Raw genomic sequence first — 17,465 nt, forward strand, 5'->3', positions numbered from 1 at the left:
TTGTTCGTTTTTGCTGCACTTATTAACATTTTCCTGTGTCTTGATTTCAGTGTAGAATCGGAAAATAAAGGTATTTTGTTATTTATCGATGTTGAAGTACACCGATCAGGTAATCAACACCCACTCAGATAGTTACATGCATTACTTTTCTAATCACTCGGCCTTTGTTGAGAAAAGTGTAATTTAGGATTGTTCCTTCGGGCTCTTAGAATTTGTGACCATCGGTTTTGAGAGAGAGAGATTAATCACTTATATGAAAAATTTAGTCTGTCAGGATATCCAAAACATTTTATTTCCAAAGTCTATTATCCACCGCTAAAAGGTCATTCTACAACAATAGTAATAAAACCCAGGTGTACTTTAAAAAGTGTTTTAAAACTGCTTTTTCCCAAAGATTTAGCAATGCTGAAAAAGATAACAACCGAGATTTTTTTATCAACAGAAAATTAACTTGGTTTTGGCCTTTAACAACTCGTTAAAACAGAAACTTTGCAAGAATGCATGTAGGACCGGTGACAATAGCAGTGTCGTCGTCAGCCATTGTTCTAATTTAGACCGTAACATTTCTCTTGTCAAGGCAAAAATTATCTGCAAGACGCAAAATAGCCTACCAATAAAAGAAGAATAGTAGAGGAGGTAGGCTACTCATCAGACAGTTGGATACTTTTCAAGAAAACAAGGCCTTCACCTCTGATGATATTTTCACAGCTGGCTTAACATGTCTGGTAGCCAATCTGCAGTCAGATAATTTAGACAAAATTGCTCCTTCGGCAAACGACTCAATTGCCTATACAACAAGAAGACACCTTCAAGGCAACATGCTACTCAAGGAAGATTCCCAGACGGTTTCCATTTTAATTGCTGTGTTGTTATTGTTTATTTCTTTCTCAGCACTTTGTCATTATTGTCAGTACAACTGGAGAAGACCTTGGTGAAGGTCGAAAGCTCCTGTTTTATCTTTATTCATAGAAGCCTGGTTTTATACAGTATCTATTTTTTTCTTAACCACGTGTAATTTCGTTGGTTACCCTGACAATGAACTTCGTTTTCTTTCAAGAGAATCAGAGAGAAAGTTTTATGCTGAGTCCGATTGTGTTGATCAGATATATTAGATTTCGTAAAAGATGGAGAAATGCCGAAGAATTTCTAACAGGTCCCTCTCTGTTTACTAATAAAACATATAAATATTTTAAAAGATAGTCATCCCTTTTCTAATAAGCACATAAATTTCGTCCAATCATGAAGCAAATATATCAAACTTCAGAAGTCCGGATCAAAGTTCCGAACCAGAGATCACTGGTGCCGTCTACTACTAAACCTTCAGTCGGCAACTGGCCCGTCGACAGAAGTTTGGACCCGCGAAGAAAACCAATAAAAAATGGCGAGTTTTCGAGCTGTCGGGGCCTTGTGCCGTCTCAGTGCTTTAAAACTACCAAAAACAAATGGTAAGAACTGCCAATATTTGAAGTATTTTCTCAGAAATGTCTTGTCGTAAAACCCAGCCCCTGTAAGTTTGCTTGATTCATCTTCCGTTAATCAGCTGATTTGGCCCCCTTTGCTCTCAAGAGCGCCGGTTTATCTATTACAAGAACAGTTGATTGCTTGTTGATAAACAACCTTCGGTATTTCCCTTAAATAAATTTCATAGCGTAATTTTCAGTTTAACTATCGTCGATGAATAAGCTTTTGGCATGTTTTTTATGTGTTTAGAAAGGGCGATTTTCTGTTAGGCCTAACCTGGCGTGCATTTTGGAAATGTGGGTTTTTGCCTTGGTCTGGGTTATATTAATTGTAATCAACGAATAGCAAAGAATTGCGAATGATAGTAAACTACAATGAATGGTCGGTAGCGTATTTTTACTCTGATAAAATTCAATAATGGAGTAATTTTGGGGAATCTTTCCTAGAATGCAATGTCCTGATCTAACCCTTAACCAAATCTTAACTTCCTAATCTCACTTAGGGCGCCGTGCCCTAACCTGGCCGAGGGGGCCTAGCCCCCTCCCAAGTTACACTAAACATTGGAAACATAATCCTGTCATTCCATAAACTACCCAGAAGTTCATTCGGAAGTCTGTCGCAGATTTACTGCTACCTATATATTTACCTTTTTTTTGTTCTGGCATTCAGTTCTATGGGCCAGGTACTGGTAGGCTACTAAATGCTGCACTCTTGTGAGTGTTTGAGGGTAGGCTAGGCTTTTAAAAGGAAAAACCGGAATAGTATGCAAAATATGGAGAAGGGTAGCCGTACTACCACAGAGGGGTAGCCTGGGCCAGTCCAGGGGGGGCCAGAGGCGGCGAAGCCTGCACCCAGGCCTGATCAGGGCTCTGTCCCCCACGTCAGGTTATTAAGGTAAGTTTTGGTTAGGTCAGGGCACGATCCTCTATTAAAGGTTAGGTTAATGTTTTGGTTAGGTTGTAGCATTGCCAGACATGTCCAAATGGAAATTTAGTCCCGCCGATCTGTTTCTGATAGTCAGTGTTACTTTGGGGGGGTCCAGGGGGCCAGGTCAGAGCACGGGGTTAGGAAGGTAAAGCCTGGTTAAGTCAGGACAAGGAATTCTGGGAAAGGTTAGATTTGGCCTGTTTTCATGGTCGGATCTCTCAGGCCTACCCTTCTCTCTATAATGGATTTGGTCCAAAAATTGTTTGTGCTGTTTAACAAAGCCTAAGCCTCCCAAATATGCTTAATTAAGAAAAGCTTGATAAAATCTACTGCAGATTTACCGTTACCGAGATATTTCCGCTGCCCGTTGAGCTGGTACTAAACACACCGTTCGCACAAGAGGCTGTGGTATTAGTGAAAATTTATCAGCCTGCTTTTTTCTTAGATTTCTTCATTGGTATATATATCTGGTGATTTAGACCATGAAGGGACAGGGATATATTTCCTTTCCACTGTGTCTACTAAAAGAGGTTAAAATAAAATGTTCAGTGTGTTTGAACTCGCCCCAAAAAAACACTTACACGTGTAGGTCAATTTCCTTCATATTGTTGATTGCCAAATTACTGTGAAAAAAATTAATTTTTCTAAGGACTGAGTTGATATGAGGTTTGGAGTTATAACAGTAATTATCTCAGTAACAGTAAATTCTTTATAGATTTTAGTATTTTTTTTATAATAAGCATATCAAGGAGACTTCAGCATAGAGCAAAATAAAAAAAAGATTATATTAAGAGTTGGTATTGAAGTAAAATGGTGCCCATCTGTAACCTCATGAGGTTAGACATGAAATGAGTTTCCTCCACTCCTTTGTTAATTCTGGGTTTCATGTAACCTATGCCCTTCTGTTTTTACATGAATACAAACTATCACCTTTTATGTAAGAGCATTTTAGAGTGTGAACTGAAATGGGGTAGTTAACTGATGGCCATCATCAAACGCTTTTTCAATCAGCTCAGTGGTCTGGTTAAACTAAGATATACTTAACTTTAGCGGTTAAGACATTTTGCTGACCCTGACCTTCCAGTTGGAGCTTTTTGCATTTGTTTTTTCTATGTTTGGTGTTTGTGTTTATGTTCAAGTTGATTTAAAGAAGAAAAGTGTTAGCGTAACCAGTTTTGTTGTGCTGCATTGGAACTAGGAGTGCGTTCGCTGATCTCCCTCGCAGTGGAGAGGTTTAGCAATAACTGAGAAAGACCAAGATTTCTCAACTTTTAATACTGCCAAATCTTTTTATGCCCCTTCCTCGCCAACTGCCTTGCTCTTCTTTGACCCGTGACTAGGTTACGCTAGGTGTTTGACAAGGGTAGACTGAATGTTGATAAATTGCAAGAAAAGTTTGAAGATCTGTATATTGCACGAGAGGCTTGGTCAAGTGGTTTGATTTATTTATTAGTGAAGGTTGGGATGAAAATTTAAGTGAGATTAGAGCACATCACAATTAATTGCATAAGTGGAGAGAACCTCCTGAGTGTGTGGTGATTGAATGCTTGAGAATGGAAGCTATGGATGACTTGGATTAGATTGAAGAAAGATAAACCATGAGTCTTAACAGAAACAGTGAAAGCAAAGTCCAGGAAAATGAAAGATAAAAAGTGAAGTGCAAGATTAGAGTGTTGCAGTTCTTGATCATTTAGCGGAGTTAAGTGAGCCCCCAGCTGCTTTCTCATAAAGTGGTTGCTGTTAAGTCTCATGTTGATTAATTACAATAAAGGAAGTCAAGATTTAGCAACCTATTGCTTGAGGATGAAACAACTGAATTGTATGGTTATAATTGTGCTCCCTCACATGCTAAACTGTTTACTGTTAACAGTGTGCACAGTGACAATGAACTTTACCCATATATCAGGCATTTTGTTTTGAAAGTGGAATGATTTTCATCAAGAATGTTTACTGATTACTGTTTATTGTTTACTGTGAATATTGTATGGGAACAATTATTATTATTGTTTTTATTATTATTATTATTATTATTATTATTATTATTATATTACTACCATTATTATTATTCAGAAGATGAACAATATTCATATTAAACAAGCCCATAGGGGCCTGTGGCTTGAAATTCAAGCTTCCAAAGAATATGGTGTTCATTAGGAAGAAGTAAAATGAGGTAACAGGAAATATAGAAAGCAGAGATCTCACGTATTAAAAAAGAAAATTAATAAATAGATGAAAATCTATTAGAATGCAAGGCAAATAGTATTAGGGTAGTACTGTACCAATGCACTGCATCTTCACTCGAACTTTTGAAGTTCTGGTGGCAAGACATCCTCAGGGAGAGAGACTGTTCCACAGTCCAACGGTGTGAGGAATAAAGGACCTCTGGAGCTGAGAAGTTTACAGCGAGACACATTTACTGCATGACGGTGCTGCTGTTTAGCAAATCTGGTTGCTCTTGGGAGGAAAAGGGGATCAGGGACCAATTGAGAATGTGAAAGATCTGTGTTAAAATACAACTTATGAAAATTTTTCAAAAAAGAGACCATCCACCGATGATGGTCCAAGTCATAACTGCTAATATTAGAAAACAGAAACCTACCACCACAAACCACTCTATCTAAAAGAGATAAATCTCTGGCAGGAGCAGACATCCACACCGGAAAATGGTGTTATAGAAAAGGAAGAACAAATGACCTAAAACAAGTTGCATTGATTTTATCACTTATAGATATATGAAGCCTTTCATGAAATGCCTAACTTTCGTGTGACGTTTGCCAACACTTTCGTTAGATGTTTCTCAAAAGTAAGATGCGAGTCAAAAGTTACACCTAAAATAGTTAAGGCTTCAGACTTATTCAGTAGAGCCCCATCGACTTGGAGGCGAGGATGGGATGGAAAGTCTGTACGAGATCTGCTCATCAACAGTTCATTTTACTGGAGTTCAGCCTCGTACCCCACTGACTGCATCATTCACTAATCTGCTCCATGTCATGATTGAGACTAAGGGCAGCTTCATTTCTCGTAAGTGGAGACTACGATAACCAGAAGTGTAGCATCATCGGCATACTGAATGATGTTTTCCAGGCCAACAACCATATCACATGTAGGCTATACACTAAAAATAACAATGGGCCAAGAACACTGCCCTGTGGAACTCCAGACACAATAGGTCTTGGTTTACTAAAGATCCCATCGACAACAACTCAGTGCTGCCTACCTGTAAGGAAATCTTGAAGTACAGTAAACCTAAAACATATCTACCCTCTCCAAGATAATGAAATATATAAATAAGTGCCTGGTGATTTACTAAATTGAAAGCAGCACTAAAATCTATTTGAAATTACTCTACACTTAAAACCTTGATCAAGGTTCTCTTGCAAATGGCATGTCAAATCTAAATCACATTTGTTAATAAACAGTATATGCATATCTGTAAATAAGTTCTTAGGATAAGCATCGTATAGTATTGTTTGTATGATTGTATGAGGCTTTGTGTGTGTATATAAGCTATATATCATTAACAGATTCTGTATAGGTTTTTAAGAAAGTAGTTTATAAACCTAAAACTCCACAAATGAACCCCATGGCACCATCCTTCTCTCAATGTGGGAATTAGCTATCCTTTAACATAGGTAAGATTCATCAGAAAATAATGGCAGGAACTGGGCTCTGTTACTGTGGATAATCAAAGGCTTACTGTATAGCTTTTTGCCACAAGTTAAAATGTAAATTTTTTTAATAGAATTTATAATTTGGATACTTACTATTAAGTGTGATCTGCACAGCCTACCTGCAACTTAGTAGGTTCTGAAGAAGAATCCAGATAAAAAAAAACTAAAACTTTGAAACATCTGATGGAGAACAGGTGTACTAGACGGACACCTGGGTCAGCCAAGTGATATTTTGCTCAGATACAAATACAGGCAGCCCCCGGTTATCGGCGATCTGGTTTTACGGTGCTTGTCTAGCGATGACGATAGCGGGATTTTTGACACCGATTCCCGGTTACTGGCAGTGCTGATCGTCAGTTACAGGTGCCAATAACCTAGGATCGGTGCTATTATTGCTGATTCTCGGTTGTCGGCGACTTTTGGTCATCGTCACGCTGTCGGGAACGGAACCCCGCCAATAACCAGGGACTGCCTGTACAAACCTTTGGTCCTTACATAGGGTTTTGCTTGCAAACGCAAGCTGGAACAGCTGTTAACTTTCAGACAAGGTCATTAACTACTGATGGTAGAGGGGAAGACCCGCCCACTCATCAGTCTGCAGTCTAGTTTTCCAGCCACCATCGTGTGAAGACATTTCTGAGCTTCTCTGCCCGACTGCAGTTCACTTTACTTTTGTTGACTTTTTTCTACTACAGTATATGATTGTGTGTGACTGTTTGCTTATATTTTCATAATACAAACCCCTAACTCACAGCAGTCTGGGGAGAGGAAACCTTTAATGATTAGGTGTTGTCCAGGTAATAATAAGCCTTGCAATCGGTTCCTCTCCTCCCTGGAAATAGATCCACACTCATTGTGTGTATCATGAAGGAAGCATGATTGCAACCAGACTATCCCTTGTGGCGAGTGTTGAGTCTGACCTTCCGAGCAGTGGGTGAGGTTTGCTCGGAAAAAGAAGAAAGTTTCTCCGGTGTCTTGGAGTGCAATACTCCGCCGGTAACACAGAAGATTATCTTTGGTTCCTTCTTGCCCTTGGTCAAGCTTCCACCTGGTGTTGCTACTCCCAAGGGAGTGGTTTCTCCTTTGCTGTCTCCTACTGCGTCATCAGTAGAGAGCCAGCGGAGGGGAGCGGATGACTGGTTTGACTACTCTCCAGCGGTCTCCTTTTCCTTGGAGAGGGAGTTTTCCTCAGAAGGACACTCCTCCTTGGGCGGAAGGAAGAGTGTCTCACCTAACCTGACTTGTCTTGCTGGTGTTGTGGAGCCCAAGGGGCTTAGGGAGTTATGGCCATCCCTAGCCCTCCCGGTGGAACCAAGTGTTGAGGATTTGATCTCCCACTTGGAGGCCTCCAATGGCCTTCCAGTAACTGCACTCAAGGGGCACCACTACGAAAATGATAGCATCACACTTGCCTTTGGTAGTGTGCCCACAGGTGCCACCCTTTATATCTTCATCCCTTTGTGAGGTCTTCCGCCACACCCTGGTATCCAAGGCCTGCCTCAGCCGCAAGAAGTCGAAGAAGAGGAATAGAAATTCTTCGTCGTTTTCTTCGAGTGCTATCACCTCCTCCCCCTCTACTTCCAAAGCTAGCAAGTGGAGAAAGAAGGTTGCCTTACCCATCCGTAAGAAGTCCTAAGAGGTCCCATAGGGCTTCTGATGGCCAGCCTTCCCCGATGGAGAAGGTTGCCAGATTTCTCGCTAGCAGTACTCCCAGTACTGCAGCTCCCGTTGCTGATGGCACAGGAACAATCGCTGCCCAGGGATCCACAGACCCCCGGCACACAGGTACCATTCTCGGGAAGTCACCTTTGCCGGGCCAGTAAGGGTCCCCAGTCTACGGACCCAGGCCTGGCCGCCAGCATGGCCCTGCAAGAGAGAGTGGGTAGAGAGCGGGCAGATGCTCACTCACCCCTTTCCCGTTCCGAAAAGAGCAACGCATGAGCCTGGTCACTTGGGAAAGACAAGAGGAGGTCCCCCATACAGTCATCTTGTACCATAGAGGCTCCAGCTTCTAAGAAGATTGTAGCACATCTCTGGGACCCCCATTCACGTTCACATGACTGGGACCACTCTCCCCGACTCATACAGCCGTCGTCACTGCAGGTTGATGACCGCCCAGGCCTTACTTGCCTGCCAGGAGTTCGGCCTCCAACAGGCCGGGTAAGGGTGCTAGGGATCTCTCACCTGCCCCCTCCACCTCCTTGGGGTTTTCTGGGAGCCGGGAGCCAGACAGGCCTAGGGTTCGGGACCGGGACCATTCACGCTCCCATCCCAACCCAACCATGGAAGCATAAGTTCCAGGCTCGGTCCTTGGGCCAGACCAGTCATATGCTCGAGTGGTTGAGAGATCACCAGGGGCCCCTGGTGAGCATCCTTCTCCTGCGGAGGGAGTAACCCAGGAGGACTGTGACCTTGAAGGACTTGAGGGTCCTATGCCCCAGGACTAGGACACCCCTGAGTTGCAGAGGAGTTTTTTAGAGATCGTCCGTTTGATAGGGAAGTACAGTGATCTTAAGGAAGAGACCATGGCTTTCCCCATGGACCTTTTATCAGCCATCGAGTCTTTTTGAGGACCCCAGAAGGAACCCAGGGTCTCGATGGGCTCGCCATAGTTGAGACTTGCTGAGGGAGTTTTGGATCAGGTGAATTCTCTTGTGCTTGGGCAGGAGAACTCACTTCGGTCTAGCTGATCATGCAAGACACTTCCTTAGCCTCTCACTCGCCAGAGGAAACATTACTACAGTCCCTTGGAGAGGCCTTTGCCGACAAAGCAGTTTGACCCGGACCTGGTTCATTTGTGTCCGGATCCGTCGCTAGACCACCTCCATGTGGAAGGCGTTTCCTTTTCACAACAGGAGGCAGCAGCAATGGAATCAACTGCCATGGCAGCATTCCAAACAATCTCCTGGATTGATCTTGGACCCCTTGCTGTGGCCAAATTGCTTATTCCTCCTCAGGGTCCCGTACATATGAAGAGGAATCCACATTTAGGAGACTGATGTTGTCTGGAGGTAGGGCCATCAGATAGCTAACCTGAGGGCAAATCTGGTTCTAAAGAGAAGATATGCTGTATTGTCTCAGGTTACCAGGTTTGTGGGGTCAGAGTCGGCATTGGCACTATGAAATGGATCATTTCTGGGTTCCACTTCCGTCTTCCCTAGAGGAGAGGTGGAGGTTGCAGTGGACAGGCTTAGGGTTGAAAACAACATGCTTGTTCACCAGGCAGTGATCAAGACCTCCAGGTCTTCACGTGGCACTGTAGCCCGACCTTCAGGTCAGACTGGCTCTTCCTCTTCGGGTCTCAGGAAGTCCCAGGCTTCCTTGGGTCCCCATGGGAACACCCAGTCTTCTTCTACCCCTGCTAAGAAAGGTGCTCAGTTGCACCCCTTTCATGCCTCTGCCTGTCCTAGGAATGGGGACAAGGGTAAGAAGAAGGGAGGAGGATACTACGGGTGGTTTTCCTTCCCACTTGTGCCATTGATCGGGGTTTGCCTGTCGAGCCATTGTTCAACATGGCAGCGATACGTAGCAGAGACCTGGGTAGTGGATGTCCTTCAGGCGAGATATCTGCTACCCTTTGAGTTTCTGCCACCCCTCACCAAAGATCTGGTCCACTTCCAAACTTAAGTTCACGGCTCGCCGAAGGACCTCGCCCCGTGGGAAGAGGTGAAAATGACGCTGAAGAAAGGCACTGTAGAAATGAAAGATCGGTCGTCAGGGTTTTATAGCCATCTTTTCCATAGGGAAAACGGCGGGTGGTTGGAGACCAGTCATAAATCTCTCCCCCTGAACCGGTTCATTTGCCAGACCCGGTTCAAGATGAAAGGGTACAGCCAGTGCTCAATTCCATCAGGGAGTCCAACCTCATGCTTTCGGTGGACTCAAGGATGCTTATTTCCAAATACTGTACCCATTCACCAGTCCTCTTGCAAGGACCTTCGCTTTACCCTCGGGGAGACAGTGTTCCATTTCAGGGCACTTTGTTTTGGGCTCAACCTCTCCCCAGGTCTTCACTCTTATCTCAGCTTGGGCCCATTCACATGGGATATGTCTTCTGGGGTATCTCAACAATTGGCTAGTCCTGGTAAGCTATTGGCCGCAGATGTCCCAGGACAAAGACCGACATCTCGAATTTTGTCACGACTTGCGAGTGGTGATCATTTTCGAGTAGTCCAATCTCACACCCAGGAGGGGGTAAAGTATCTGGGCAAGCTGACAGATATGGCAGCAGCAAGATTCTACCCCTCAGACTCTGGTATCAGCACATTCAGAGAGGGAGTGTGGTTGTTCCTGTCACAACAGGAGCAACTGGTTCAGCAGTGGCAGTTGTTCTCAGTTGCCTGTCGTTGTTGGAGAAGCTGGTTCTTCATGGGCAGCTTCACCTTCATTTTCTTCTGTGGAGAATGAAGGAGTTTTGATATCCAGCAAGGGAGCCCCCATTCTTCTTGATTCCTCTCTGAGGAAGTAAGGAAGGACACAGCATGGTGGCTAGACAACAGGAACCTCTTAATTGGAGTACTGTTAGGCACTTCCCTTCCTGAGATGCTTCTGTTTTTATATGCATCGACTGAGGGATAGGGCGTACACCTGAAAGAGTTGCCACTTTCAGGTGTGTGGAACCAGAACAACAGACACCCCCACATCAGTATCCTGGAACTCAAGGCGGCGCTTTTGGCACTGCAGGAGTTTTAGGATCAAGCGGTGGGGCACTGCGTGGTGTTGATAAGCGACAATACCTTGGTAGTGCCATACGTCAACATGCAGGGGTGATTGGTTTCCCTTCAGCTCCATATGTTGGTGATGCAGGTGCATGAGTGGGAGGTAGCACAATCATTGGCGCTGTCAGTCAGATACATTCTGGGGCTGGAATGTAGTGGTAGACAAGCTCAGTCACCGGGGCCAGGTGGTAGGGACAGAGTAGTCCCTACACTCAGACATAAAGGAAAAGTTGTTCGATCTTTGGCGCCTCCCAATGATAATCTCTTTGCAACCCGGCACAACAGGAAACTGCCAGTGTTCTGTTCAATTGTGCCGGGCCTGTGGGAAGCAAAGAAGACACCTTCCAGCACCGATGGGACAATCTCAAGGCCTATACCTTTCCTCTGTTTTGTCCGATTCTTCGGGTGATCAACAGGGTCACAATCACCCCGAATCTCAGGGTGACCCTGGTAGCTGCCGAGTGGTATCCAGACCTGCTAGCTCTACTTTCCAAGGTACTGAGAGAGATTCCCCCTTGGCACAACCTGCTGTGCCAGCCCCACGTAGAGAGGTATCACCAGGCTGTGAGAGGACTGTTACTTCATGCCTGGAGACTATCCAGTGTCTCTTGTGAGTGAGAGGTTTTTCTCGCTGCAAAGTGACAGAGATGTCTGGATACGGCTGTGTACCGAGGGAAATGGGCCGTCATCTGTGATTGGTGTCGTCGACAGGGTATCTCTCTGGTCAGAGCTACTCTTCAGCAGGTAGTTGACTTTTTGTCTTTCTCTGTCAAGAGAAGCTTATCTCTGTCTCAGCTATTAAGGGGTACAGAGCTGCCCTTGGTCAAGTCTGTCGCTTGAAGGGTATCGATCACTCTTCCTCATGGGAGATCTCCATTGCTGTAGTGAAGCTTGGAACAGTCTTGCCCTCCTAGGGAACTCAGGCCCCTTGAGTGGGACATAACTCTCGTCTTACGGAGCCTGACTCGTGCACCCTACAAGCCTTTACGAGAGTCATCAGACAGATCTGACCTTTAAGACTGTTTTCTTGCTTGCCCTGGCATCGGCAAAGGGTTGGCAGACTACTTGGCCTTTCCTTCAGTGTTAAACACTCGAGGGGATGGGGATCTGTTACACTTAAGTTTGTTGCGGAATTCGAAGCAAAGGCTCGGAATCCGTTGGTCCCTTATGCCAGCCAGATTCGTGTCCTTTTCGATCCCCTCCCTAGAGGACTTAGTGGTGATCAAGACGAGATGCTACTGTGTCCAGTTAGGATGCTGCAGTACTATCGTAAGAGAGCTTTCTGGCTTCATGAGAATCAAGCGGGCGTACTCTACATCTGATGAGGTGGATGGGAGTATGTTCCTAGTAAGAGCTTGCTTGGTCAGGGGCATTGGTCTGTCCCTCGCATTCTGGAAGAAACTGTCGGTTCTACAGGTATGAAGGGCAGGAGAGAGGTCCTGACAAACCTCATTCACATCCTTCTACCTTTGGGATGTTGCCCACAGGTCCTTGGACTCATTTTCCTTGGGTCTTGTGGTGGCTACTCAAGTTGTGTAGCTCACCTGACTCCCCTAGAAGGAGCATCTCGCCTAAGGTGCACGGTAGTAAAAGAGAGAATGTGTGAGAGTGGCTGGCTTCCACCCTTTTCTCTCTTACCTTTCTTCTCTCGTAGGGCAGAGAGGTGGCGAGCCATCACATGCTGGACTGGCATGTCATGAAGGTGAGTCTAGATAACTGAGTACCCTGTCTATAGCCTAGAGTACTGTAGATTGTTAGATGCAAGTCTTCTTCCTGTCTCTAGCAAGGGAGGTGAGGGGTTGACAATAAAACAGACCTGTTGGTTTTGATAGCCTTCTAGTGTCTCTGAGACAAACTAATGAATTAAAGCCAGAAATCTGGCAGTTAAACATCTTATATGGTCAACAGACCAGAGGCACGGGACTCTTTCCTCAGCTCTTGGAGACCAGGAATAGTTTCCCCGGGTGGGTAAAACTTCCAGTCAGTTCAGAGATTTACCAGAATCCACCCTCCAAAGGGTAAGTCTCCAGTGTAAAGACCAAAGGTTTATATTTGTGTAGGAACAAATTGCAAATTTTAAAGTAATTTGTTTGTTCATGCGACACCTGTCAGATATATATATAGCTGTATTCTCAAGTCCGACAGAATTCCAAAAACTTCGCGGCTGCGCCCAGTGGGCCAGGTGGTTAGTACCCATTCCGCGCTGGGGAGGCGGGTATCAGGAACCATTCCCATTTTCTATTCAGATTTTCTCTGTGTCGGTACTGTCAACAACTGTTTTCAGTACCTCCGTCTTTGGATTTAAATAAACTCGTTATTTTCCACTTAAGTATTCTATTTGACTTTTGGTTTTGTCTTTGGATTGTGGATTGGCATACGCTTTTGTGGAATTTGCTTTTGATTGCTCTTTGGATGATGTCTGGATCTAGTTATGCTAGCTTCAGAGTATGTTGTGTGAATGAGTTTAAGGTGAGGCTACCGAAAGTTTCGGTAGATCCTCTCTTTATATGCATGAGGTGTAGGGGGCAGGTTTGCTTGATAAATGATCACTTACTTTGCCTCCCACCCTGCTAATTTATTAGTTCAGGTTTTCATTCTCGCACTAATAGTGCTCCTTTTGGCATCTGGAAGATGGCTAACAAAATATTATCTATTGCGGAGGTGCTTAGATTGAGCGAGTCAAGCGATAACAAAGAAGAAACAATAGTAACGCTGGGTCAGTCAAAGTGCCGTCGTGGAAAACGGGACTCGTATAGGGACGCTGAAGAAGGATATGTCCAATAAAGTTATCGTAACTATGTTGTTACAACAAAATCAAACACTTATGGAGTTATTAAAGGAAATGTAAGGTTTGTTTTGGAGATAGTCTACCGAGCAGCGGGACTAGTGACGTCACGTGGGCAATGGCAGCCTCCTAGTAAAAAGTAAACAAACGCTTTCGCGAGTTCAAAGTAGCGGTAAACGTTTAAGATGCCATAATTTACTCAGGTCGGTATCAAACATTAGTTTTAGTCAGGGTGAGGAGATAACCTACCATAATTTTAGTTAAAGCAGCGAGAATAGGTTTTATCTGCCAGACTGATTTATATCTACCCGCCTAACGTGGCGAGCCAAATTCTAGTACTCGTAGGCTAAGCGGGAGTTGAGACTTCCCAAATCGTAGCCTATTTCACAATATATTGACTGGGGCCTTTCTGTCAAACATGCCCCTCCCAGTCGTGCTCACCGCCGCTGGATCGCCATCATGACGGCTCTGCTGCAGCGTGGCGCTCCACTAGCAGCTATCCTGGGCGCCTGTAGCTGCTCGTCAGGGCGCTCTCTCGCTGCGTGCAGGACGCCGCTGGACCGCCAGCGTGACGCTCCGCAAGCAGCTATCCTGGGCGCTTCTGTAGCTGCTCGTCAGGGCGCTCCTCTCGCTGCCGTGCAGGGCCTTTCGGCTGGACCGCCAGCGTGGCGCTCATGCAAGCAGCTATCCTGGACTCTTCTGTAGCTGCTCGTCAGGGCGCTCCTCTCGCTGCCGTGCAGGGCGCCGGCTGGACCGCTATCGTGGCGCTCCGCAAAGCAGCTATCCTGGGCCTTCTGTAGCTGCTCGTCAGGGCGCTCCTCTCGCTGCCGTGCAGGGCAGCGGATGGACTCTCGGGAGGGCGCCCTCTTTGGTTGCTTTCAGTGACGCTTCAGAGCAATCAAAGACTGCGGGAAGCGAGATCCCATCTGCGTGTTGGACCGCAGGCCTTCGTTTCTCCCATTGAAGAGGGAGAAGTCTCTTGTGAGTCGGAGCCTGCAGTCCTTGAGCAGCCTCCCCCTTCCCCTCGCTCTACGGACTACCAGGTGTTAGCCGGCTTTTCTTAAGGACTTGTTTGGCGACAAGTTTCAAACCCTCGGTCCTCTCTCTCTCCTCCTTCGCGGTTTGCTTCGCCCTAGACGAGGAGAGCGCCGGGGTTTGTCAAGATGACTTCGTCTCTGGCGACCTTCAAGAAGGTTAACACCTGGATAGAGGAAAGAAAGACCCAAGGCAAGACTTCTTTTGCCCTGCCTCCGTCAGAAGCTGAGCGGCAAGGCAGGTATGTGGTAAGAGACCGGGAGGACGTTGGCTCAAGAGTTCCTTCGTCGTCCCAGGGAGACTTCGCTAAGCTTGGTCGACACGCCTAGAAGGTCCATCCTGTCGGCTACCAAAGTGTCCTGGACTTTGTCGGGACGGATCACCATTTGAAAGGACTATTTCGAACCATGGAGGTCTTCAATTTCCTGGACTGGTGTTTGGGGGGGCTCTAGGCGTCAGGATTAGGAGTCCCCGACTTGATCTGCCTGGGGAGCTGTCCAGCGTGTTGAACTACATGGACAAGGCAGTCAGGGATGGCTCGGAGGAACTGGCTTCCCACTTTTGTGCGGGCCTCTTGAAGAAGAGGGCCTTGTACTGTAACTTTACAGCCTATGGCCCTACCAGCCAACGGCCATACCACGTTGAGCACCGCTTCGTGCGATCAGCGGTTAAACAACGTTGGGTCTGGTCAGTACTTGGATGGGTGACCGCCTGGGAACACCAGATGCCTTTTGGCGTCTTACTTTGCAAAGTCAGTTTCTCCGTCGCAGAGGGCTTTGCTGTTCTCCCCTGTTTTCGAGCCATCTCTTCCCCAGTCCTTGTTCAGGATCTCTCCTCCAGCTTGAAGGAGAAGGCCACTCAAGACCTCTTGGCCCACTCGTCAAGGCGCCCGGCAGTCCCTTTGATGTCGTTGTCGGGTCAGACCTCCAGGAAGCAGAAGCCCTTTAGTGGAGGAGCTTCTTCCTCGAGATCTTCTCCCCAGGTAGAGGTCTTTTTCAGAGCGGAGCCCCCGCCTAAACCTTGGGGCAGGAAGTGACTTGCAGCGCCTCCAGACACCTGTAGGGAGCCAGGCTTCTTTCGTTTGCGAGAGCCTGGAGAGCAAGAGGGGCAGACACCTGGTCCCTTGAAGTTATCGAGAGAGGATACAAGATCCCCTTTCTCGACTCACCACTTCTGTGCACGTCGCCCACGGATCTGTCGTCCTCATTCCATCAAGAGAAGCAACAGATCCTTTTAGAGCTATTAGAGCAAATGCTCCAGTAAGAGCTGTGGAGCAAGTCCTGGAGCTGGACTCCCCAGGTTCTACAACCGACTGTTCCTAGTTCCAAGCAGTCGGGGGATTGAGACCAGTCCTAGATGTCAGTAGACTGAACAACTTCATGGTGAAGGAGAAGTTCAAATGGAGACGTCCCAGTCTGTTTTAGGAGCATTAAGACCAGGAGATTGGATGGTCGCTCTGGACTTACAGGACGCTTACTTTCACATTCCCATACATCCCCAGTCGAGAAAGTATTTGAGGTTTGTACTAGGGGGAAGAGTGTTTCAATGCAGAGCTCTTTGCTTGGACTAAGCACAGCTCCCATGATCTTCACGATTATCATGTGAAATGTGGCGAGATGGCTTCACTTGCCGGGCATAAGGATCTCGCTTTACCTGGCGATTGGCTCATCCGAGCCTCTTCACAGTCAAGGTGTCTGGAGGACCTGAATGCAAATTTAGAGTTGACAAAGTCCCTAGGACTTCTAGTGAACGAAGAAAAGTCCCATCTGATCCCGACGCAGTCCATTCGTTATCTGGGGATTCAGATGGATTCAGTGGCTTTTCAAGCTTTCCATCCCAGGAACGTCAGTAGCAATGCTTAGAAAAGTCTTTTCCTTCCTAGGGAAGGAAATATGCTCGGTGAGGGAATGGATGAGTTTGCTGGGGACCATTTCCTCTCTGGAGAAGTTTGTTTCCCTGGGGAGACTTCATCTCAGGCCGCTCCAGTTTTCCTGGCGGAAAACTGAAGAACAAGGAGAATCTAGAGGAGACCCTGAAGATCTCTCCCATTTTCAAGATTCACCTGAGGTAGTGGCTCGACCCCTCAGGTTGGCAGAAGGGGTTTCTCTATCCTTCAGAGCCCGACCTGGTGTTGTTTTCCTACGCTCCCAGGAGGGATGGGGGAGCAACACTAGGAGGGGAGAAAGTGTCAGGCACTTGGAGGGGGAACAGGTGTCCTGGCACATCAATCTCAAGGAATTAGGGCGATCCTGCTGGCCCTTCAATCCTTCGAGAGCCAAGTGTCAGGCCGAGTCGTACAAGTAAATTCAGACAACTCCACAGCCCTGGCATACCTCAAGAAACAGGGAGGAACTGGTTCCCGGTCCCTGTTCGCCCTGGCGAAGGAAATCCTGCTTTGGGCCCATGCGAGGGGATCACGATCCTTGCAAGGTTCGTTGCAGGAGTGGAGAATATCCACGCGGACCTTCTCGGTCGACAGCGTCAGCTTCTACCGACCGAGTGGACCCTTCACGAGAAGTATGTCAGGAGCTGTGGAGGTTATGGGGACGCCCCCTGGTAGATCTGCTCAGGCAGCCCCATTTCGGAAGGGTACCTCAAAACTTCCCGCTCTGAGTCTAACTGCATTCAGACTATCAGCCGACAAGGATCTTCACGATCTCTTGAGATCCTTTGAGACTGTCAAGGTACCTCATTCCAGGACGCCTCCCTGAACCTGGATGTCGCCCTAAATTTTTATGTCAAAATGACCTTAAGCCTCTTTCTTGGCGCCTCTAGAATGTGACAAGGAAGGTTATTTTCCTAACTGCTCTGGCTTTCCAAGAGTTAGTGAACTTCAGGCTATCAATAATCATGTAGGTTTTAGAGGCC

The 17,465-nt window shown here is 46.4% G+C and overlaps 1 protein-coding gene across 1 annotated transcript in view; it reads left to right on the top strand.

The window, feature by feature from the left end:
• The first annotated feature begins 1,285 nt into the window (after positions 1–1,285).
• LOC136840237 (trifunctional enzyme subunit alpha, mitochondrial-like) overlaps positions 1,286–17,465 on the top strand; it is a 73,825-nt gene continuing 57,645 nt past the window's right edge. Inside the window, 1 exon segment of the mRNA XM_067106840.1 lies at positions 1,286–1,445. Coding sequence (XP_066962941.1) covers positions 1,379–1,445 — 67 coding nt within the window. The 5' untranslated portion in view covers positions 1,286–1,378.

Source organism: Macrobrachium rosenbergii, chromosome 7 (assembly GCF_040412425.1).
Source record: "Macrobrachium rosenbergii isolate ZJJX-2024 chromosome 7, ASM4041242v1, whole genome shotgun sequence".
NCBI lineage: Eukaryota > Metazoa > Arthropoda > Malacostraca > Decapoda > Palaemonidae > Macrobrachium > Macrobrachium rosenbergii.